Source organism: Anser brachyrhynchus (genome assembly GCF_964034855.1).
Source record: "Anser brachyrhynchus genome assembly, chromosome: 7".
In the NCBI taxonomy this organism is placed as follows: domain Eukaryota; kingdom Metazoa; phylum Chordata; class Aves; order Anseriformes; family Anatidae; genus Anser; species Anser brachyrhynchus.
In genome coordinates this window covers 19,688,778-19,712,068 of record NC_137701.1, presented here as the reverse complement: position 1 = coordinate 19,712,068, position 23,291 = coordinate 19,688,778, and the positions used below count along the sequence as shown (strand labels likewise).

The following is a 23,291-nucleotide window of genomic DNA, read 5'->3' as shown; positions in this document are numbered from 1 at the left end:
AAAGTTATACAAACTTTCTTACACTTGAAGTGAGTTAATTTGCTATATGCTGTTATAAGCAAGATTGTGAAACACGAGTATGATCATCTAATTCTTCCACAATTTATTAATTTCCTTTGAAAATGATGGAAATAGGGAATGTAATTCTTGCATGCTGAAAGCGAACTGTTTACATAAGATTGCTACATAAATAGCTCTAATTCCTGCACTAACTTAAATCTGTCAGTTTCCAATTCAAGTTTTTCATATCAAAAATAGAACAGTGGAAGTACCATTTTAAACTACATTGATTTTACAACATGTAAACTAAACGCCTCAAATTTAAATGGGATAGCCCAAAACAGATGTCAGATGAAAATATTTATTTAACATCATAGCTTCAGCTTACTTGATTTCATAAGACTTTTCTTTTCTAATTAACAGATTTAATTTCATATGAACACCATGCCCTTCTTGCAAAAGCTTGGAAGAAGATGCCTTAGAAGGAAAAACTGCAAAACCAAAAGTAAAATTAATAAAATTTTGAACTGGAACTTGAAAAGAAAAAAGTCAAGAGTCTTGAAAAGAAAAAAGTTGTGTAACACTGAAAACTAGCCAAAACCTTTTATAAAGTTCTAGATGCCAGAAGAAAGCTATGCTTTAAGTAGCATTCTGCAGAACTTCACCAGAAGCATTAGAACACTGAAACAACCACTCCAGCAAATAAAACGTAAATATTCCATTTTTAATTATCTTGGGGGGGGGGGGGGGGGGGGGGGCAGGGGGGGGAAGGGGGTTAGACTGTTTTACCTAATGGATGTCAGACATCAGCCTCACAAGACATCAGCAGATGAGCAAGAAATTGTTACTTAGGCAACTATTTACCTAGCAAATTGCCATTTTTTTGGCCAAATTTAGAATAGCTCGATTATTTCAGCACGACAGTGACTTCAGGTTCTGGCAGGAATGGAATGAAGTCCCCACCACAAATAGCCAACCACTCCCACTCTCTATCAACTGGTGTAAGTTGATCAACAGGCACAACTGTAAGCTTCAGTGGGAGCAGGCAGATGAGTCCCTAAATAGCTGTACATACTCCTGCAATGGAGGAGCTGGGAAGAAAGATGCAAAAATTAAGACCTCAGTTTTGCTGCAGCACTTGAAGTCAGCTCTTGAAAGGGACCCCCTTTGACTTTATTTCAACTATAGACCAAATGGAAAACTGTGGGGTTTTATTTTTAAATAAATTAATCTTCCAGCTGAGTGTGCCTGGGTTGATAAGCAGCAAAGTCCCTTCTCAAGCCAATGCTACTTCTTCTCAGGTCACTCGCTAGTTTCTTCAGATGCTACTGGAAAAGTCAAAAGGATTATTAAAAAACATTCATTCCAGCTTTACAAAAAGTGAAGTAACCTAGATCAGACCTGGTAAAGTTGTCTTTTTTCAGGTAGTAACCAGTCCAAACGCATGATTCGGTATATTAATAACTTAACTTAGACACTATTACTATATGTTGCTGTACTCCAAAAGGAAAGTTACTTCATATTAAACTTTTTAAGAAGAAACCAACGAAGAAACAAATACCTTCCTTGAACAGGTACGTTGCTAAAGAGTAATGTGAACAGTGTGCCTAATGCCTCTTTTTGTTACAGACAATGCAGTGTTTTATTACCAAGTGCCTATAAAAGGAGTAGACTACTCAAGGGTTTTCTCAGGCTTAGCTTCCTCTCAAGACCAAAGGACTGAAGCTAGAACACCTGTGAAAAGGTATTCTCTCTTTGCCACTGGTAACACACTGATAGCATTTGATACCACCTATTTGTTCTGAAAAGCAATGCTAAAGAAGGTTTCAGATATGACAAAACAACACCCTTCCCTGCTCTACCTCATGACAACACTAATCACAAAAAGATGGAATATGTGCTCTGATAAACAGCCAAAGATAAAATAAACTCATCTAGGACTTTTCCAAAACAAATTTAGTGCAATGAAAGTCTCCGCATATGTACACCCAGTAAAACAAACATTTTGGTAGAAAGCATAATTACTGGACGTTTTTCAAAGAAAATTGTACATTTACAGGACAGAACTATTAGCTTTGTATGAGGTATGTGATGACTTTCCATTAAGTAAAACGTAGGATGTAGGTAAAGACATTTTTTCTTCTCACACGCTCATGAGAATAGTGAGGATGTTCTCCATTGATTATCTGGAAAGCAACACCTCTTGCACTACAGACCGTAGCTGCCAAAAGCTAAAACCAAACCTTCGGTTTTCCCAGCTACACAGCTAACAGAGCAACCTGTATTATTTGAATTTCAAATAATTACCAACCACCTCTGATCCAAAACTAGGAAAGTGTTTTATTTTAGCCTCAAGTAGAAAAGTTTTGCTAAATGAAAACACAAAATACAGCCTAGCAGTATTTGTTATGGAAGTTTTTGTCTGTTTGTTTTGCATTTTAATGTGCACTTCACTGAGGTGAGGGAGAACATACAGGGAAAACCTTATCTTGCTTCAAAGCTCATTAGTAGCTTGTAGAAAAGAGGAATAAAGTAACCTCTCACCCTTTAGCTTTACCTTCTCATTCTGCTGTCCCTTCCATACACCTTCCTCTTTCAACTTAAAATTAAACTGTTTTTCCTCATTTGCAGGTCAGAAGAGCAATATACTCTCCACTGAAAAAAAAAATGAACATTTCACTATCTGCTTCTACTTATGCATTTATTCTTCAAAGTGAAGAAAGGGTGCCATACCATACCATGGGGTGTTATAAAAAAAAAGATGAAAATCACTCAACAAGATTATCTTAGACAACCTCGATATAGACAAAATGAGAGATTCATATGGAAAAGGTAGTGAAGGTCAGTCAAGATAATTCCGTTTGAATGCTAGATTGATCGTTACTTTGGAAAAGTCAGTTTCCTGTAATATAAAGGAGGGACCAATTAAATTCTCCCCAAATTTAGGGGATGGCAGTTTTAATGCCTTCCAGTCCATATATCACTCCTAGACAAGTAGGAAAAATGTCACTGTAAATCTCTGCCCTGTCTTTAATATAACCAGGTGTTTATAGCTAGTCACTTCAGGCAATAGTTTCTGCTCTGCCTTGGCTGAATCCGCCTGTTTAATCACATTTCCTATATCCCATTTATTCACTTCGATTCACATGTGAAATTCCTTACAGAAGAATAGTTCAGGAATGCTTGATGGAATTCCCTTCCAGTTGATTATGAACTGGCATTAAAACACTCTCAAAGAGTGTCAATGGACAAACTAACATATACACAGCTGGCTCAACTTCTGTTTCACATGCCTTTTGTTTTGGTTCTTCTCTGCTTTTCTTTTTTATCTTTACTCTCAAATTTATGCTATGTTAATCCGTAAGCAATAACCATTATCTACATGTTCCTACTCATATAAACCTCAGAAATAAAGAAGTTCTCATCTTTCTTGTACTTCAAGTTAGCCATAGTGCTCTTTTTCCAAGGGTTGGAAAGACACCATCAGACAAATCACAGGCTTTTTGTTATTGATGTCTAGACCCACTGCCCTCATAGGTAACAAGGTGTGACAGAGACAAACCAAGACTTTCTGTTTTCACTGGAAATAGAAAATTTAAGAACGAAGATTAGCCAGCAGAGCAAATGCTGTTGGCAGCACACTCATTTATTTGCTGTTGTTGCTGACGAGCCAATGAAAAACAGGTTTATCTAGGTCTGGGTAACTTTTCCTTAGTAAATCTATAATATAGAAGTAATTTCCAAAACAAAAAGAACTAGAAAAACATCCCACTTATTATTTTAAATTCAAATTTTAGATCACAAAGGAAAAGTAAGCTTATGACATACAATATATCAACAGCAGCAACTATATGCAAGTATTATAATCAGTAGGCCTTAACTCAGCAGCTCCTCTAGGCATTTTTACTTAATACTGCTTTCTGCTCATGTGTTTAAATAGGCATACAATACAAAACATTCATGCTTTACATTATACATGTATGCTTCAGTATCTTAATGAAGCAGAGCCTTGGATCACGTGATTATAGTAAAATAGCAATTCCCAAGCTACTTTATGCAGCACTTCCCTCCAAAATTATCTCTACTACCCACTCTGCCCCTCATAACTAGCCTGAGCACAACGCCAAAATGATTAGATTAAATGGCTTCTGGTACAACAAAACACCTTGAGGCTCTCTTATTCTTGAACCTCTCCTGTTCTTTTTTTTTTTTTTTTTTAAGTAGCTAAGCCCTGAAATTGGGAATGCACTGTATTAAATTTACCAAAAATAAACACGCGTTTGTATTTTCCTCACACTAAGAAATTCCTATTTTAAGAAAATCACATTTCTTATCTGCTTACAGAGATAAAACATGCTGTGATGCTCATCATTCAAAACTGTACATTCTGAAACGTAACGCAAATATGTACTACTGGAAACTCATATGTGTTGTTAAGTACGGCCTCCATTTTGATATTCAGATGCTTGTTTCACTTCTGCTTACATGGGTGTTGTACATCCTAGTAACACTGACATTATATCAACAGGAAATTAATTTAAAAAAACATCAGGTCAATAACAGCACCTCAGAGGATCCACAGATTTTCAAGAAAGATAATGGTAAACACATATTTGGATTTTCCATGAAAAATTCATCTATTCGTTACGGGTAATGCTAATGACACTGCTTTATTGGAAGCGTAGTTGCTTGTCAGGTTTCTGTAAGACTTGTAAGTACTGACAAACATTGTATTAGAAGTGCAATTAACTAATATGACCAGTTGAGAGTTACAGGAGTTTATAGTAACACAAGTGGGGTAGGACCATGTTCTACCACTACAGTTGTTTCTTATGCAATAGTACTTTCAAGTAAAATCTATCATTACTTTAACCCACTGTATTTTGAAGGCTTCTGCAGCAAAAACAGTAATGTTATGATTATCATCATTTAAACCAAGTACATACAATAATAATAAAAAAACAATTTTATGCAAAAAGAGTAAAGTAAATACCTGCAGGACTGCCAGCATTTTCTCCTTGATGCAGCTGAATACCAGCAGAATCTATAGAGTTTACTGTAACTGTCTGTAGATTTGGCAATTGAGCAGTGCTTAGACTAACTGGAGTTGACGTCAATGCCCCACCTGCTGCAACTTGACCAAGAGTGAGAGTCTGCACAGGGGTTAGAGTTATTTGTTGACCAGGTGCATTCTGAATTTGCAAGTTCTGCAAATTCTGAACTCCTTGCACTTGAAATGTCTGCCAGGTTATCTGCCCAGAAGGGGTCACTGTTTGTGCCTGAATTAAAAAAGTTCCGGGGTTCAGCTGCAGTTGAAGGTTCTGAAGAGCCTGTTGAGATATGCTTTGACTTGCTTGCACACCGTGGATTGTCTGTTGCGCAATACCTTGTACAATCTGGGCTTGACTGGTTGGCTGCTGAGACTCTTGAAGCTGTATGTGTTGTACAATTGGCTGTGCTGTGGAGACCTGAATATTCTGAGCCTGTGTATCATCAGAGACTGATGTCTGAATGTAATTTCCCTGAAGATCAGAACTGTGAACCTGACCACTGGTTGTGGTCAAGTTGTTTGCATTTTGTTCCAATATACTTGAACTGTCTATGGTAACGGGCAATTGTGATGAAGATGATGTTGGCACAAACAAGTCATTATCAGTGGCAGTTTCTGAAATTTCAGGAGAAACTTGCTCACCAGTCCTTTCAGAAGTATCTGAACTATCCATGGCCTGTCCAGTATTTATCAAGTGCCCATCTGCATTAATGCCTGCTGTCATGGTTTGAGAACCACTGCCGAGTCCCAGAGAATCTAGATCAACACTATTGATGGGTACAAAAGTAATATTTCCTGGCAGTCCAAGAGGGACGTTAGCAACTACTTGTGCTTGGCCAGGAAAAGACGAACCACCAATTGCAACTCCCTGAACCTGGACTTGACCAGACTGTGATAAGATATTCTGAATATTAGTTGAAGGTGTTCCAGAGGCAATGATGGTTTGATTAGAGCCAGGAATGATCTGAATTTGACCGGTTTCTTGATTTATACTGCTATTATCAGAAGAGGCTGCAAAGCCAAGTTGAACTTGCTGACCATCCGCTGTCTGGATCTGGGGTATTACTTGGTATTGTACGTTAGACACTGTACCATTCGACGAATCTGATCCTGGTGCAACAGAAAAGATTTGTTGATTTTGCAAACTCTGAATAGGAAGGACATACTGCCCACTTGAAGTTACTGTGGCAGCACCTGGAATCTGTACTATATTACCAGCTTCATCCTTTATAGTGGCAGGAGCTGCAGACAAGACCTCCCATCTATTTGGAGTTCCTGCTAATTGCACAGAAGCCAAATCCCCTGTCTGAATAAAAAGAAGAAAAGAAAAGAAAAAAATTAAAACAAGAGACATACAGATTACACGCTAGAACAGTCATGCAATTCAACACTAGAGATCAATACACTACTGAAAAACATGCAGTGCAGCCCATGTAAACAACAGCAACTGAATTAGAACTACAAAATACAGATTTTTGTTAGGTGAGCTAATGCTTAAGTCAGGGTAACCAACCTGTGGTTCGTGAGCTGCATGTGGCTCACAAGCAGATCAAAAGCAGTTCCTGTGCCATGGCTACAGCAGGTGACCAGCAGCAGAGTTATTCTGGTGGGATGCTGCTGGGTAATCCAAACCCCTGGCTGTGGGAAGAAGGGAGCTGGCACGGGCTGATGAAGTTGCCATCACCAGGTTACCCTGGGACTCAGCTACATGCCTTACCAAGCCTTGCACCTACTGCACAGCAACGGAGGAATTCCTGTGAAGCCAGCATCGCCTCCATCTCCTAGAGTTCCACTGCCTTTTGACTCTGTGTTATATACGGTATATACATGCATATGGTGACTCTCAGCAACGTGGAGAGCATTCAGAGGTAACTTAGTCATCGGGTTGGAAAGACCAGATAGCCTCAGTTTGAGTTACGCATAATACAAAGTCCTAGTATTTATAAGCTTATACGAGTTACTGTTTCACTAGGCAAAAACACCTCTAGAACTAAGGATTTTTACAGTGAGATCACGGTTGGATTAGTCATATGCATCTGTTTGGAAAAAAAAATCTATCTGCATTAAGTTGGAACAATAGAAAAGGTCAGTGTTTCAGAACAGACCCCAGATGGTTAAACATTAAAGAACCTAAGGATTGGTGTAGTATGCTCTTGTTTCTTATTCAGTAAAGGAAAGGTAAATTGCACTTACCTTTCTTTACCAAAGCAAGCTTTTTCAGAATAGAGTATTAAGAATTAGATTTAACATTCTGCAATGCTTAGATGCGTGTAGTCAACCAACTTGGTAATGTAAACATCCATCACTTTTAAAAAAAGATATAGGTTTCTCATCTGTTTTATGGCACTACAGTAAACCAATGGAATAATTTAATATTTAGCAAAAAGTAAGTAACTTGCCTTACAATTCATTGAACTTTAATTGTGAAACAAATTCTGTCTCGTTGGTGGAGTCCAAGTACATAGAAAGAAAAGCTCTAGCTTGTCCTTCTGCACTGATCCCATGATCGCTCCTGTTGGACAAGTTACCGGAGCATATCGCAGCTTCCTTCTAATGCTGCATGCCAACTTCCTTTAGAATAAAACCTGGATATGCAAAATATAGCGCACAGCTTATTCTTCTCTAGCATGGCATTGAGATTTAGCCAGCATGAATGAATTCTGTGGCATGCATCAGAGTGAATTTAGTCTACGACGTAGGCTGGGACTTCTCTAGTTTCACTTTCTGATCCTATTCTGAGCAGCAACACCAAAACGTTTACATATTAAAAAAATACTCAAGCTTAAGAAGTATTTTTCTTCTATAATAGTTTTACTGCTCTTGGTAAGCTTCTTTTCCAATAAGGAAACCCACATCTTCATTCTACATTCCTCTCAAGAGCTGTACAAATAAAAACTGTCAATAAAGAAAAGAATGCAAGCCTTCCTTTTGCCCTGAAAGAGATACAAAATCCTTCAAGCAGTTTGTTAGTAAACAGACACAGCATCACCAGAACAAAACAAATTTTATGGCCTTAATGTTTCCAGGAACAGAAAGAGAAAAAGGGGTCTTGGTAATCCATCCTATTATTTTCTTTTCCTTATACTGATTAGCCTTTCACTTAAAGAACAGTTTTAAATCCTGTAGTCTTATAAGCTTGTAATTTACATGATTACAAAAATGTTTGTCAATATTCCAAACCACACCTTCCTATCTAGAGAAAGGCAAAAAAATCCATTTTCCTCTACTACCACATTAGCTTTATAATCTTGTGTTTAATATTACTTACACATAGGTACTGGTTGCTGAAATACTGTTAAGAAAGTTCCTAACTACTCAATCTGCTAGTATAGAAACATTTGTTAACTGGAAGTTCTATAAAGTATCAAAAGACCCATAAAAGTCATAGGTAAACAGCATTCAGAAAATACCAAAAGCAAAAATATGATCATTATATGTTTAATGCATGCTGTTATAAAATAAGTGTGGAGTACAACGTGCTGATAGTGACTGTTAGAACGAGAGAAAGAAAGATTAATGGAAAGCACTGCAAGTCTGATACTACTCCTTGCCGATTTAAGATTATGCAACCTAAACATTTGATGTTTGGTTCTACAACTAGACTGACTTAATGAGCAACAGCAGGTATGTACGTAAGAACATTCCCTATAGAAACTGTCCAAAGGGAACCTGTCTCCTTCACGGTACAGAGATGACCTACCGTCTTCTTCCACTTCTCCCTAAATGTACGTTGATTTCCACGTCCCATTCAATGGCCTTTGGTCTTCTCACCTTGGGCACATATCTCTCCTCACCTATTTGTGATACAGTGAAATCTTCCCCCAAATCCTGCTCGGTTAGGGTTTTAGCTCAGTACAGGCACTCTTAACAGATGCACTTGCCAGTTCACAGAAAAGTTTAGGAGGGTCATGCATATGGATACAAAGCTATCGCTACGCATAATAGGTGAAACGCCAGTTGTTCACACGTTGCCCTTACAGCTGGCTGTATCAAAGAATACCAGATGAATCATGAGGAGGGAGGGGCAAAAAGAGGGCGAGGTTTTCAAGAAGCTATCTGCCAGCTACCAAAATTACTAGTATTAAAGCATGAAAAAAAACACTTGTATGATGGTAAAGAGTATTTGAGGATGATTTCTAACCTCAACTGGTCATCATCCTGTCATAACAAGCTCGACTGCTATACCCTTTCTCAAAGACTCTGGAGATAGTAGGACACTTATTGGACTCCTTTTCCTGCTAAAAGGAGTAGTCATCTTCCACTGCATCCTCAAGCAATTAGGAATTATTGTAGTAACTCAAATTTCTACCACTGATGCATAAGCAGCAACATCTACAGCCCACTCACTCACTCATCTTTACAGGGCAGTCCTAAATAAAACACTTTGTTTGCTGTGTCTCGGCCATCCGTAAAAAACACTTCAAGGGTATAGATAAAGCAACAGTCTCCTTATCGACTGATACGCAGGCAGCAGTTTTGTGGAAGCTGCTCCTTTAAGGGCGGGCTGGACGGTTGCAATCCCAACGCTGTGTGTCAAGAGGAAGGGACAAAGATCTGAGGAAAGCTCAGCACCAGCGCCGCTTAGCCAAGGAGGAGGGAACAGGAAGCAACAGGGAGCTCGCTGGAAGCAGCAGCAGGAAGCAAGAGAAAGAGACAGCAACAGAGCAAAGAGAGTAGCTGGAGCAGGGCACAGGAAGAATTAAAATCAAGTGATATGTCCACCTGAAGACAGGTCAAGTACCACCGAAGAATGGGAGCAACAACTGCTAATTCAGCCTGTCTGTTGGTTCAACAAGTCTTGTGTAAGTTCCTGGCGGTAAAATAAAGAGATCTCTCAGAGCCAAAACTCTCATGCCTGAAGAATGAGGGGTCATGATAAACAGAAACGTAGTAACGGCCCTGTTTGTTTTTTAAGAGAGTATCAAAGCAACACTAAGTTGAATGTGGAAGGAGACAAGAAACACACAAGGCAGATACCTTTATGAAGTGCTCTAAAGCACGTTGAGGGATGGGACTTGAGTTAGAATAAAAAAGTCCTTCAACCAAAGTAAAACCATCCCTGTGGTAACTGCTATGTGTTGTAGGCATCTGCATTTCTACAAGACAAGCGTGATCAGCCGGACGTAAGTCATTAACTATGAGTACTCTGCTCCTAAAGAACTCCAAAAGTTTCCCTGTACCAGTCTTTGGTGGCTTGCCTTTTGCTGCACTTCTCAGAAAGTCAATTTTTCCCCCTTCAGTCCTGGAGTAAAAGCATCAGCAAACAAGCAAGCAGAGGTGGACAGATGAGTCAGGAGCTCCTAAACACTTAAAAATCACATACCTAATGAACAAGATTGGCCAGTGCCTCATCCAAATTGTTGTTTTATGAAAGACTTAGGGCACTAATGCAAGAGTTTAATACCATGTGTTTACCAAGCTACAATAAACTATCTGTGCATTCTTGGGTTATTACAAATATAAGATAAAATGCACCTGCTTCAACTCCCTCATTAAGGTATGAGCTAACACATTCTATCTCGTATTTGCCACAGGTTAAAAACATGCTTAATGCCAGTCACTGTGGTTCAGATGACACAAAGCTTGTTAAGGCAAATTAATTCTGATGCATGTTTCAGAAGCACTCAATTCAAAGAAATACATTTTTTCCAAATCAAAATTTTAGAAAATAAAAGAAGGTTTCAGGGAAGAAGCACTACCATGGGTCGCTTAAAATGTTATTTAAAAAAATAATCCCAATCTGGCAAAACACATTTAACATTAATTGCATCTCATTTAAGGAGGGTCCACATCATTTTGCTCAGAATGGACAATTGGGCCCAGAACTCTAATACATTCTTTTTAATCACCAGCAGTCTAGAACCTGTCTATATTAAGACAATACAACGTCCCTGACATTAGTAAAAACTAGAAAGCTGCAGTAGGCATTTTTAACTAGACTGCATGTAACTTCATTTATTAATTATTAACCTCTATATACGTATTAGATGCTTTGTAACTGCATGCCAAACTAGAATTTTGAACAATTTCATGCAAACTTCTACTCATTTTCGTCATGCCTTCACCTAGGTGCTGAAAGCTCTACCAGATCATCAAGATGGTTAAGAAAGAAGACCTGGGGCCAGTCAGCCTCAACTTGACCTCCGGGAAGGCAACGGAGCAAATTGAAAACCGCTTCCAAACACATCAAGAACAAGAAGGTGATCAGAAGCAGTCAGCCTGGACTTACAAAGGGGAAATGATGCTTAATTAACTAACCTGACAGACTTCTACGGTGAGATGACTGGCTTGGTAGATGAGGTTTCGAGTGGATATTCTTTACAGCTACTGTAGGTAGGCTATTGACACAGCTTCCTGCCCACCGTGACATCCTCACAGCCAAACTAAGTACAGCCTAGATAACCGTACAGTGGGGTGCACTGAAAACTTGCTGCATTGCTGGGCTCAAAGGGTTGCAAGCAGCAGCACAAAGTCCAGCTGGGGGCCAGTCACTGTACCCCAGTGGGTCAATACTGGGGCCAAGATTGTTGAACTTTTTCACCAGTTACCTATGTGATCAGACAGGGTGCACCTTCGGCAAGTTGGCAGTTAATAGCAAACCAATAAGGTGGCTGATATGTGTGATGGTTCTGCTGCCATTCAGTGGGACCTCAACAGGATGGAAAATTGGGCTGGCAGGAACCTAAAGAAGTTCAACAAACAGAAATGCGCAGTCCTGCACCTGGGGAGGAATAACTTATACACGCACCAGGACAGGCTGTGGGCCAAATGGCTGAAAAGCAGCTTTGCAGGAAAAGACACAGGGATCCTGGTGGACACATTCATCATGAGGCAGCAACGTACCTTTGCAGCAAAGAAGGCCAAGAGCACCTTCATTAGGAAGCGCATGGCCAGCAGGTTGTGGGAGGTAATCTGTCAACGCTGGTGAGGTCACATCTGGAGTGCTGTGTCCAGTTCTTTACTCCCCAGTGCAAGCAAGGAATGGACATACTGGTACAAGTCCAGCAAAGGGGCAACAAGGATGATTTAGAGACTGGAGTATCTGATGTACGAAGAGACTCATGTACAAAGACCGGATGAGAGAGCTGAGACTCTAGTGATTCAAAGAGAACACTTTGGGGGTGGGGAGAACATCTTAGCAATGTTTATAAATATCTGATGGGAGGCTACAAAAAAGATGAGAGCCATGTTCTTCTGAGTGACACCCAGTGGCAGGACAAGAGGTGACAGGCAAAATTGGAATGCAAGGAAATCTTTGTAAATATGAGAGATAATACCTTCTTTTTTCCTCTTTATTTTTTTTTTTTTTTTTTTAGCATTAAGGGTAATTTAACACTGTCAAAGGTTGCCCAGAGAGGTTGTAAAGTCTCCATCCTTGGAGATACTCAAAAACTACTGCACATAGTCCTGAGCAACCTGCTCCCATTGACCTACTTTGAGCAAGGGGGTGGACCAGACCATCTCCAGAAGTCCTTTCTAGCTTCAACTGTTCTATGAAACGTTTATGTGAAATCTCGCTCTTCCTGAATTTGTCTAAGAGTCAGAACTTTTTGTTTCATTTTGTTTTTAAACATGGAAATGTTTGTTGTTTTTTTTTTTAAATACTTTCTCTAATACCATAGGGAAGAATAAAACCAAATTTGACAAACATCCTTAAAGCACTAGAAGAGGAACTCCTACGCTTGGCTCTGACCGAGGACTAGGAAGATATAACTGGAAGAGGAAGATTAAAGAACATTTTAAAGGATGAGCTTCCAGGCAGCAATAAGGGGAAAAAATGGTTAGGGTCAAAATGGTTAGGCACTCTTTCTACCTGAAACTTCTCTACTTTGCAAAAGCATAAAACAGAGGCTGGACAATCCCAGGTAGATTTCGTATAGTGGATAAACACATTCCAGTGCATCTGTTCACCTCCAGAAACATAGCTTCAGGAAGCTGTATTATCACCCATAAAGGAGAAAACGGACATCGAGATCACTTGGAGCTTCCTCAAAAACATGATATAGGCCAGAGAACTGAGAGGTATGGATAACTGATGCATGGCGCTCATCTGTATTTTTGCCTACTGCAAAATACAGAATTTGAAAGACCCTTGTGTTTCTCTATCCTACCAGCACTATCGCTATTTCCATCTAGAATGAGATTAAGCCAGTTGCTTCTCAAATGGTTAAAGTAATGTTCCGAGGCATCAATAAACTGGACTTACACATTTTCATTAAATTCTGTGAATCACTGATACTCAATTCTAAAGCTGAAGATACGCCAAAGCAGTCTTATAACACTCTAACCTTTATTTGTAAAATATGCAAACAAATGCTTTGTCTACAGCCCAGAAATGACGCTCATCTTCCCCACATTGCTAATTATTAACCTCTACAAATGTTTTTAACATCTTGCTGGTAAGCAACAGTACATATTAATCACTCCCCACCCTTTTTTCTTTTTAAAACTGAGGAATAAGTGCAGCCTGCAATGCACTGTTTGCAACTACCTACCGCAACTGGGGCAGTCAACTCCGACAGCTCCCATTTTTTGGCAGCTGTCAGAGTCAACAGCTTTCTCAGCCAGCCTGCCACTTTTCTTAATCCTTGGGCCTTCCAGCCCTCCCACCCCACGCTCCCATCAGTCTTGCACTCTGTCCTCACCTATCCCAGCCATGCCTGGCACAACCGTCAGAATGACCCCTGGGAGCCTGGTAGTATCTTTCATTTTGCATCGCAATGAAATTGGAGCACACACACACCTGGTTACCATCTCAGCTTTGTAGATGACCAAGACTTAGACTGAAATTTTAGAATGTTTCCTCTTTCGTTTTCTCCTCTATGCACGGCTCTGCCGTCTTCTACATTGCTTCTCCTTTTCCCCTAACGCTAAAATCTTTGCAGATGTTTGAACTGGAATGAAACTAGATTATTTATAACTAAACGAAAAAGAATCCTAAATATGAACGTTTAAGTAGAACTATTAGTCAATGATAAATAGTGAAAAAGCAATACCCAAATTAAAGCTTCTCAGACTTCAAATTCCCAAGGGAGAGAGAGGCATCCATAGAGGTCAGGATACATGAGCTGTCACTCTGGGTCAGGCAGTAGGGCGTACCATCCCAGCAAGACTTTTGTACGCACCAGTAGTCAGCAGTATTCAAGGGGAAGTTTCCATGGCGAGCGTTTGAACAAACCATGGATACAGCAGTATGCAATGGAGGAAAAGATTCTCAGGTAAGCAGGCCACAATCTCAAGGCCATCTACATTTAATGAAAACCAAGCAGGCAGAACACAAAGCACCGGGGTCAGATGGTCGTAGGCAGGACAAATCACAGTGGAAAAGCCTAAGTTGGAAGACTGCAGACTCCATCAACATACAATGACAAGATCAACAGTAATGCTTGCTAATATTTTGTCATCCAAAAGCAAATATAGCCCTAATCAGAATCCTAGGCCAAGCTGAAAACCTTGTGAACTAGAGACAGCTTTTGCAGTTAGTTCCCTGCCAGCGGGATGGAAGGTAGGAGAGGGCTTAGCTTCGTTGACTATCTTCCTCACTTGCTTTCCACACCAAGCAGTTGCCACTTTCGTTAGTCTTTTTATTTCCATGCTAATCCATTCAGTGCTATAAAAGTGGTGTCTGCTCCAACAGCAGGCCTGGATTCAGACGCAAACATAGAATAATTTCGGTTGGAGAGGACTTCTGAAGGTCATCTGGTCCAACCCCCAGGCTCACGGCAGGGCCAACTAGATCACAGCAAACACAACCACATTTGCTCCGGCTCTTTCCCAAACCCCAGACACACGATATTCCCCACATTCCTATGGGAGTTTTGTTGTTGCTGTTGCTTTTAAATCATTCTCCTGGTCTCTTGGGGAGCAGCTGCAGCATACCATTTCAGCCAGTAAAGCAGTGTGCAATAACTGGCTAGTCCAGCATACTGGCTCCAGCCCTGCCATTTCCTACCAAGCGAATGTCAGTAAAGCGTTAACAAAACTACCCTAAAACGCAGCACTGCTATCCTTATACATAAAAGCTCTTCAAGTGCCTCTAAAAGCAAATGCCTACTCGCTTATCTTCAACTATCCATTTACATGGCTTGAGAATCCTACCAGACCTTCAGCAGTCTGGACCACAATCCAGGTGTGGAAAACTTCGGGAAAGGATCTCCTCCCAGTCGCTAAGCTAGGCACCACCACCCATACGCACGTATCAAACTGATTCATCTGTAAGCCTGAGAAAGGGAAGAACACCAGAAACCCCACAAAGACAATATGCCTGCATCCCCGCATACAGACTTCATTTTCCCTATGACTTACGAGGCGCCTACAATTTAAGCCTTTTTAGCTCCTCCCTCCTTCTCCCACTCCCCAGCAAGATGCATTCCAGGGATCAGAAAAATCTGTATTTCATCAAAACTCTTTTGTCATTCTTTTTCACAAGGAACACGTTTCAGGGACTTCCCTCCCTCCCTCCCCTCCCTTAATCAAGGTCATCTTAATTAACTCCAGTGTCTAGTTCAGCTACCATAGACATCTCCTCCGATTTATATTTAGATTCCATCCAAAACATTCTGAATCATTCAAGAGCAATGTTGCAGCAGAAAAAAATTACCAGAATTGTATAACCTAACTCATGGCAGATATGTTGGAGAGGCCTATCTGCATGTATGCAGAATAGTGAGTAAACCTCTATTAGTATTTTGTTTTAACCTCTCATAAATTGTTTCTGCCTTGCCCTGAAGAGCCCCTCACACGTCAGCCTAAGACAAGTAAAAATGTGACTTTTCAAAACCTGTTTGCCCATTTTGAACTATTAGGAACTATTTGTCTTGTCCTGTACTAGCACTCTAGCACCCATTCAGACCACTGCTCATACTGAACAGTCAACCGATTCTCAAGATGCACATTTTTAGCTTTATAATGAGAACCACCTTGAGATGGATATAGGAAAGCAAACCATCATTTAAGCATCATTCATTTTTTGATGTGTGTGTTTATGCAAGAGACAGATCCGACATCCCACTTTTCAGCACCATATGCATCTGGTATTATGAAACAAGTTTTAGAGGCAGTAGACACTTAACAATATCTACAAAGACTTTTAAAAGACTAGAGCTTAAGAACATAAACATGCTCAGCAGAAAGCGCAGCTGAAAGGGGGAAGAATTTTAATATATTTTCAAGTTGTTCTTAGGCTGCAATATGCCGCATGACCTCAGACAACTATTTTTACATTCTTCCTTTACCTGAAGGGAAAAGGAAGCTGAAATATACAGATGAACATACAGTATGTTAAAGTTCAGCACTTGAGCGTTTAGTAAGCTTAACGTTACCATTAACATTCTGACGTTTGTAAAAAAAAAAAAAAAAAAAAGGTCTGGCAGTGCCAATCTGCTATGCAGATTTTTTTCTCCAATTTCCAGAACCCTGGAAACATAGAAGGCTTTTGTACAGCAATTTTTTAAAAACAGCAGACTTGCTTTAAAAGAAAAAAAGAAAACAGGAAAAAAGAGCTTTGTTTCTTCTTTTAAAACCCTGTTTGTTAAAAAAGAGGTAGTATACATGATTTCCCAAGTAGTAAGGCCAAAAAGACCTCGTCACGTCATTTTTAAAGGCATTCTGGATCCGCCCTTTTTATATACCCGTATTTTTAGATACCATTTATTTTTAAACGCCCCATCTCTGCTCGCTTTATGAGCATAAGCCAAAAGAAGAGATTAGGTCAACTGATCGAGGAAGATAGGAGGCTTTTGTTATAGAGATGGTTAAACTAGCCTCCACAGGAATAAATTTCTAGCGTGCAAGATCCATCTCATCACGCAAGGTCCCAAGGTCATCAGGGCTCCTTTCGGAGCAGACGGCACCCGGGAGATAAGGACAGAAATTCAGCCCGCGGTAGGAGAGACCGCGTGGCGACTGCGTCTGGAAAACACAGCGTCGACACAGGAAGCAGCTTTCCGCCGCCGCGCTCGGTTTCTAACAGCCATTTTACTTCGCACTACATCCTTCCCGGCGAGGCAGCCTTCATTTTGTGCTCCCGCCCGGCCGCGCCGTCCCGGGCCGCCGGCCGCCGGGGGTGCGCCCAGGTGGAGGTGAGGCGCCTCCGGCCCCGCCGGGCGAGCCGCTGCGGTGCCAGGGCCGGCGGAGGGCGAATTTCCCGCCTGCCCCCGGTTTTGAAAGTAAACGGAGGCGCCGCTGCCGGCGGCGGGGGAGGGGGGAGCCAGGCTCCCGCCTCCTCCCGGGAGCCCGGCTCCTCCTGGAGAGGCAGGGGAGCCCGGGGACCCCTCTCCTGGCAGGTCGGCCCTGCTATCGTCCCTCCCCCCGGGCGGGCAGTGCCGTGTGTCCCGTCCCTCCCCCCGGGCGGGCGGGCTGGCTGGCTGTGCTGTCTCTCCCCCCGGCAGGCCGTGCGAGAGCGGCGGGGCGGGCACTCACCGCTCCGGCAGAGTGAGAGGCGGCGGCGGCGGCCTCATCCTCCTCCGGCGACGGCGGGCCGATCTTGCTGCAGGTGGCCGCCAGCAGAGCGAGCGGTGACGGCTGAGCGTCCTACCCACAAGGGGCGGGTTCAGGGAGAGAAAGTGGGTGGCGGTTAGTGCGGGACGGCGGCCGGGCTCCTCGCAGGCGCGCACACAGGAAGCGGCGGCGGCGGCACCGGCTCCCGCACCCGCTCCCGACGTGTCACCGGGGAGGGGGGGGGGCCGGGGGGGGGGGGGCGGCCCGGCCGGGCCTGCGCTTACCTGGGGGGCGGCCGCGCCGGCGGAGGCCGAGGCGGCGCCGTTGCCGTGCTGGAGATACTCGCCGTGGCTGCTGCTGTCCACGTCCAAGGCAGCCATTTCCTCTTGTTTCACGGGCTTCTCGGGAGCTGCGGGCGCAGCGGGGAGGGGGAGGGGAGAGTCACTGACGGGAGCGATCACCCCCTCCCTCCCTCCCTCCTCCCTCCCTCTCCTTCCCTCCCTCCCTCCCTCCTCTCCCCCCCCTAACCCCAGCGCTCCCCCCGCCCTCCCGCACGGAGCCCTCCTCCTCCTCCTCCTCCTCCTCCCCCTCCCCGTGCTGCTGCCCCTGCCCCTCTTCTCCCTCCTCCCCCTGCTCCTCCTGCTGCCGCTCTCAGTGCCGCTCTCGCCTCGCTACCGCACGGACGGCTCCGGGGCCGGAGCGGGGGACGCGCAGGGCCGGAGCAGGAGCGGGGAGCCCCGCGGGGCGGCTCGGGCGGTGCGTACGTACCGGTCATGGTGCGGGTGCGAGCGGCCGGCTGGCTGGCTGGCGGGCGGGCTGCGCGGGAGGGAGGCAGGCGGGCTGGCTGGCTCGCACGCAGGCCCCGCCGGCTGGGGCTAGGCGGCCGCCGCCGGGGACATGCTTATTGTGCTCACGGGCTGAAGCGGCGGCGGCGGCCCGAGCCTTACTCCGGGGTTTTTTTTCCTATTTTGATTGACGGTGCGGGAAAGCCGAAAGGTGGGGCTTGCAGCGGGAGAGGGGGCCCGGCCGACACCGCCGCCCGCCCGCCCGCCTGCCAGCCCGGAACTCCCGCCTACGCCCGGCCGCGCGCGCTCATTGGCTGCGCCCCGCCGCCGCCGCCGCTCGCACCGGCCGCCCGGCCTGCCACTCACCCGCCGGGGGCGGGGGGGGGCGCCTCGCGCCGAGGCGGCTTCCTGTTTGCCGGGGCTCGGCCGAGGAACAATGAGCGGCGCCCGAGGCCGCCGCCGGGCTCCGGCCGCCCGCCGCCGCGCTGCCCCCGGCCCCGCGGGGGGCTCGGCACCGGCCCCGGCCCGCGCCGAGGGGGGTACCGCGGGGCCGCGGCCGCCCCCTGGCTGCCCCGAGGCGGCCCCGGCGGGGGGCCCCTCGGGGCCGCTCGGCCCGGCCCGGCCCGGCCCTAAGATGTCGGCGCCGCGTCCCCGGGGAGCCTGGCGGGGGGCCCCGGGGCCGGGCCGGCGGGGCAGCGGCAGCCCGGGGCCGTGGCCGAGCCGCCGCCGTTGCGTAAGGCGCTGGCCGCGGCGGGCCAAATCCCCAAAGCTGCTTGGGCCGGGCCGGCCCCGGCCGGGATCAGGCCGCCAGTCACGGCCTGCTGGCAGGAGCACGGCGCTGCGCCTCGGCACCGAGCGCTCAGGCAAACGGGCCTTTTTTAGGCAGACAGGCCTTTTTTAGTCATATTAGGGGGAACTGATGAGATTCCCCTCAGCAGCAGCAGTTGGTCGCTCGTGTTACACAACAGAAAGGAAACTAGTAACTCGGGTTGCCAAGCTATGACAGGAAATAAGCTCAAAGTGTACGATGATGCAGGACTGATGATTAGTGGGGCCTGTTTGTTACACCACAGCTCGCGAAGGCTTCCTGTGAAGCTGGACAGCTTCAGCGTGGCCTTTCTTCGCTCCCAGGTGCAGGTGCAGCATGATACAGCACCGCCTGGCCTGTGTAGCGAGCGTGACCCCAAGCTTTTAGACACCTTCAATAAATGAGCTCTGCCTTTCATATAGAGTTCCAGGGAGTCCATGAACGAGGTTGAAAAGCATCAGACTGAAGAACTCAAGCATACCTTCCTTAAAAAAAAAGTGATTATCACTGAGAATCACTTAGAAGATCCAGTGAGCATATTCTCATCTGTCCACATTTGTGCTTTATAGCTGAACCTGCAGGCTACCCAGAAAGGCCTGCTGACATTAACTACGAAACCCAGGAACGTGGTCAGGATTTTCAGCATATTCTCTGAACAGAGAATAAACATTTCTTCTTAATCAGTCCATCCCTACGACCTTGCAGTAACCGCCCAGCCTTACTTAGCCCAGAAACTGTCAGAGAACATGAAAAATGCACTGTGAAAAATGTGAATTTAATATTAGGAAGTTAGAATGGAGGAAGACTGCAGCATCTGCACCATCAGCATAAGATTGCTCTTACTGTGTCATGTGCAGTCCGACTTTTGGCATATGTATTTTGCAAGTAAATTGCGAGTGCCATCAGATGACTTTTAATAGTAAATTGCAAATCAATTCCAAAACTATTTGTCAAACTCCTTTTTTTTTCCCAGGGTATTAAAAAAACACTTCATTTTGAACTGGCTGTATGTGTACATAGTTTTTGTGAGTCTACTTTAGAATCAGTTGTTAGCGAGTTAAATAGCACATCCATAAAAGAGAGGAAGCTTTTTGCAATTTATAATTTTTATTTTAATATCAGGACTCTTAAGAACGAAAAGCTTTCACTAAGAACACAAGTCACATTTATTTTGACATAATATAACGTCAGAAATAACTTTTAGCCAGTAAAAGCTAGAATCCACAACATTTAAGGATGAGTCAGTATATACACATGAGCAAGTTAGGGGATGATGAAAATGGAAGATTACATGCTGCATAAGACCACTGTAGTATCTAAAAATTTCTGTTTGTATCAGACGTTGTTAGTGATACCCTGTCATCCTGGAACAAAAACTTATTACAGATGGCTTTGGACTTCCGATAACCTAGGAAATAGTGAATTTAAAGTTTGATGTGTAAGGGAAGTAATTTCCTGTTCATATGCTGGGAATGATATTAAAAAATTGGGCCTTTCTAATTAGCAGGGTATTGCTGAATATTAGCATGGAGTTTTGCTTTAGAAAGAGGATGTTGTCTAGGACGTAGATTTCAATTTCTACTGCAGTTGGATATACGTGGAGAGCTCTGTAACTTCTTCCATGAGACGTTGCTGATCTGGCAGTTTAGCTGTATGGATCTGACTGCAGACCTGTGGCATAATTGCAGTGCTTTAGGACAGAAGAATTTGAAATACCTGTATTGGGATTGTTTTTATTTATTAAGAGAGTTTTTTTAGCACAATAAAACTCAGATGTGTAAACAGGCTTCACAACACCAGTTGAAGACCAATGTTTTCTAGTCCAGCACCTAAAATTAGGGGGACATGGTCATGGTATTACTAAATGCAGATAAAGAAAGAAAAGTGAAACATAATAGAATAGTTACAAGTATTAAAAAGAGAATGAGATAAATCACAATAAATTTGGAAAAAAAAACTAACTAGGTATGTTATTACCAAAAAAAAAAAAAGTAGGTACACTATTACAAAAAGAAGCAGAAATGTTAAATGAAGACTGATAAAAGTGTTGATTTACAACTTTACAGTGGAGAACACAAGAAAAAAAAATCAAGGAAAAAAGGAGACAAGAGACATTATTTGTAGTTTTGTGTTTATCAATGTACAAGAATCAAAACATTCACCAGGAAAATCCTGGATGTATCAGGGAGGTGATCATATCCGTAGTGTGTGAAAGCTCTGTTAGGTGGTGGTCTTGCTGAATTAGCGCTGACCTGGTATCCCCACAGAGACTGAGCTCCATGCCCAATTAGAGGAGCCATTGTTTCCTCTTTCTTGAGATTACCCACCAGATGTACTGTATCAGTATGTGATCTGAATAAACTAACCATGACCAGTTTATTATTAAACAGTCTTGCCTCTTCAAGCCCTCACCACCTCTTTCTAGGCTGCTAGTGATAAACTGCAGGCCCTGTGATGAATTCCCAATCTATTTGCTGAAAAGGTATGTTGTAGTTTGAGCCATGTAGGTCTAGAGAAAGCAACACTGGCCTATAAATAATGAGAATAGCCAACAGAGTCAAAAATGCACCTATTTCAGAACTGAGATACAGCCCTTGCTGTAAGTAGCAGCAGAGTTCAGGGGAGGAACGATGCCTACCTGTTTCTGATGAAACCTCAGGGAAGGTTTTGAAAGATCAAGTAAGATGCAAATTGGAAAGAACTCTAACACCTCTCCTGTCATTCACCTGTAAGCTTAGTGTTGCATTTGACCACTTAATTAGGTCTCGTTGGTTTAAATCTTTGAGTTGTACAAATTCAGAAGGAAGTGCACCATCTAAGACAACTTCCACCAACTGGAAATGTCTTTTCTGTCTGTACACTCCTTTGAAACTGCTGAGTTACATACAGTACATTATTTTTGGGTTTAGCAGTCCCTTCTACCAGTGACCCTGCATTTTTTTAAGGAGCATATTATTTAACAATTGCTGGTATGTGGTCAAGATCAGTTTTCACATCCGTGTCGCTCTGTTCCTCTGTAAAGTGGTGTTTTTTTCATACTGAAGCCTAGAATGCAACTGGACAAGACGCACAGGAATGCATGCTGGTGTGGTGTATTCTGCACCACTGGGAGAACTGGGGCTCAGGTTGTTTTAGTTTGAAAGCCTGGGATTTAAAATGAGGTTGAGTAATCAGTAGGGATTCAGTTCAAAAAAACACAGCCTTTACTGAAGGGGCAACAAGCAGAATATCTAAATTGCATGCCTGAAAAAGCAACTATGACACACACAAAAAAACAATGAATCAGAGGAGGTATCCTCTGAATGTGAGGTACCTTCTTTGAATTCAGTCACCTGGGTAAAAATTGCAGTAGAATCTGTAGGACCACGTTTTGCTTTTTAAACCAAACATTTATGTGGTTCTACAGAGAAAAAAAAAACACTGACAAGGCTCTGACTCGCTCATTAAACTTCCTAGAATCCAACTTCATCCAGAATTTTGGCTTTCCTCTTCAAAAAAAATTTTTTTCGAAGTCTTAGCAGCCCAGCAGAAAGATTTAGCTACTATTCCTAGACGTTGCCCCCGAATTTCTGTCGCATATGGATCCATTTGCTTAAGAAGATTGGGAGATCTTTACCTAAGGCAGCAGGAAGGACTGGCAGGACTTGAGAGGACTTGAGAGGTTTCTTGAGTCAGCATGTGGTAGTTGGAGGTAGTTGCATGACTGAGTTCAACCCTTCAGATACCAACAGGGAAATGATTCCTTGTGTGGTATAAAATCAGCAAGGAAGCAGCAATGGTCAGAGAAAGGTGTTGGCTGGGATTGTATCATCAGCCCCCAGAAAGCACCTCCCTGTCCTGTGATGAGTGGCTACAAGAGCACAAATTTTGCAAGGCCGGAGCAGGCTTGAGCAGTAGGTGTGGTTTGACCAGAAGAAGCTGAGCCAACCTAACAGCTCACTGACCTCACCATAATTTAATCAATTTACAGATAGGCCACAAAATCAACCCTGCAAAAATACTGCTTCCCACATTGCAAGCTAAATTGAGTCAAACTACAGCAGACATGGCTCCATGGGTGGGAGCAAATGAGTAGAGGTAGGACTCTCTTCAGCAGCAAAAAGCAGATTAGTTCAGGGTGTCAAGCTTGCCAGACTGCTCAGGAACTTGCTTTTGGCTATGTTTATGTGAAGTGTCTGTCAGTAGCCCAGGATTTCTAGCCTCTAGAGGA

General features: G+C 43.5%; 1 protein-coding gene and 1 long non-coding RNA gene across 5 annotated transcripts in view; one reads left to right on the top strand and one right to left on the bottom strand.

The window, feature by feature from the left end:
* SP3 (Sp3 transcription factor) overlaps positions 1 to 18,746 on the bottom strand; it is a 36,540-nt gene extending 17,794 nt beyond the window's left edge. The window contains exons 1-5 of one of the 3 annotated variants that reach the window (XM_080600826.1): positions 18,257 to 18,746; positions 17,773 to 17,897; positions 17,471 to 17,581; positions 6,245 to 6,356; positions 4,994 to 6,160 (exon numbers count right to left, since the gene is read on the bottom strand). In XM_080600826.1, coding sequence (XP_080456952.1) covers positions 4,994 to 6,160; positions 6,245 to 6,356; positions 17,471 to 17,581; positions 17,773 to 17,897; positions 18,257 to 18,263 — 1,522 coding nt within the window. In that variant the 5' untranslated portion in view covers positions 18,264 to 18,746. Of the gene's footprint in view, positions 1 to 4,993; positions 6,357 to 17,470; positions 17,582 to 17,772; positions 17,898 to 18,256 lie in introns of all 3 variants that reach the window. The other 2 variants (XM_080600827.1, XM_080600825.1) reach the window with 2 other exon arrangements.
* Positions 17,905 to 23,291, top strand: part of LOC308198461 — a 37,275-nt gene continuing 31,888 nt past the window's right edge. For both annotated transcript variants that reach the window (XR_013953929.1, XR_013953930.1), the window contains exon 1: positions 17,905 to 18,244. This is a non-coding gene — a long non-coding RNA (uncharacterized lncRNA). The remainder of the gene's footprint in view (positions 18,245 to 23,291) is intronic.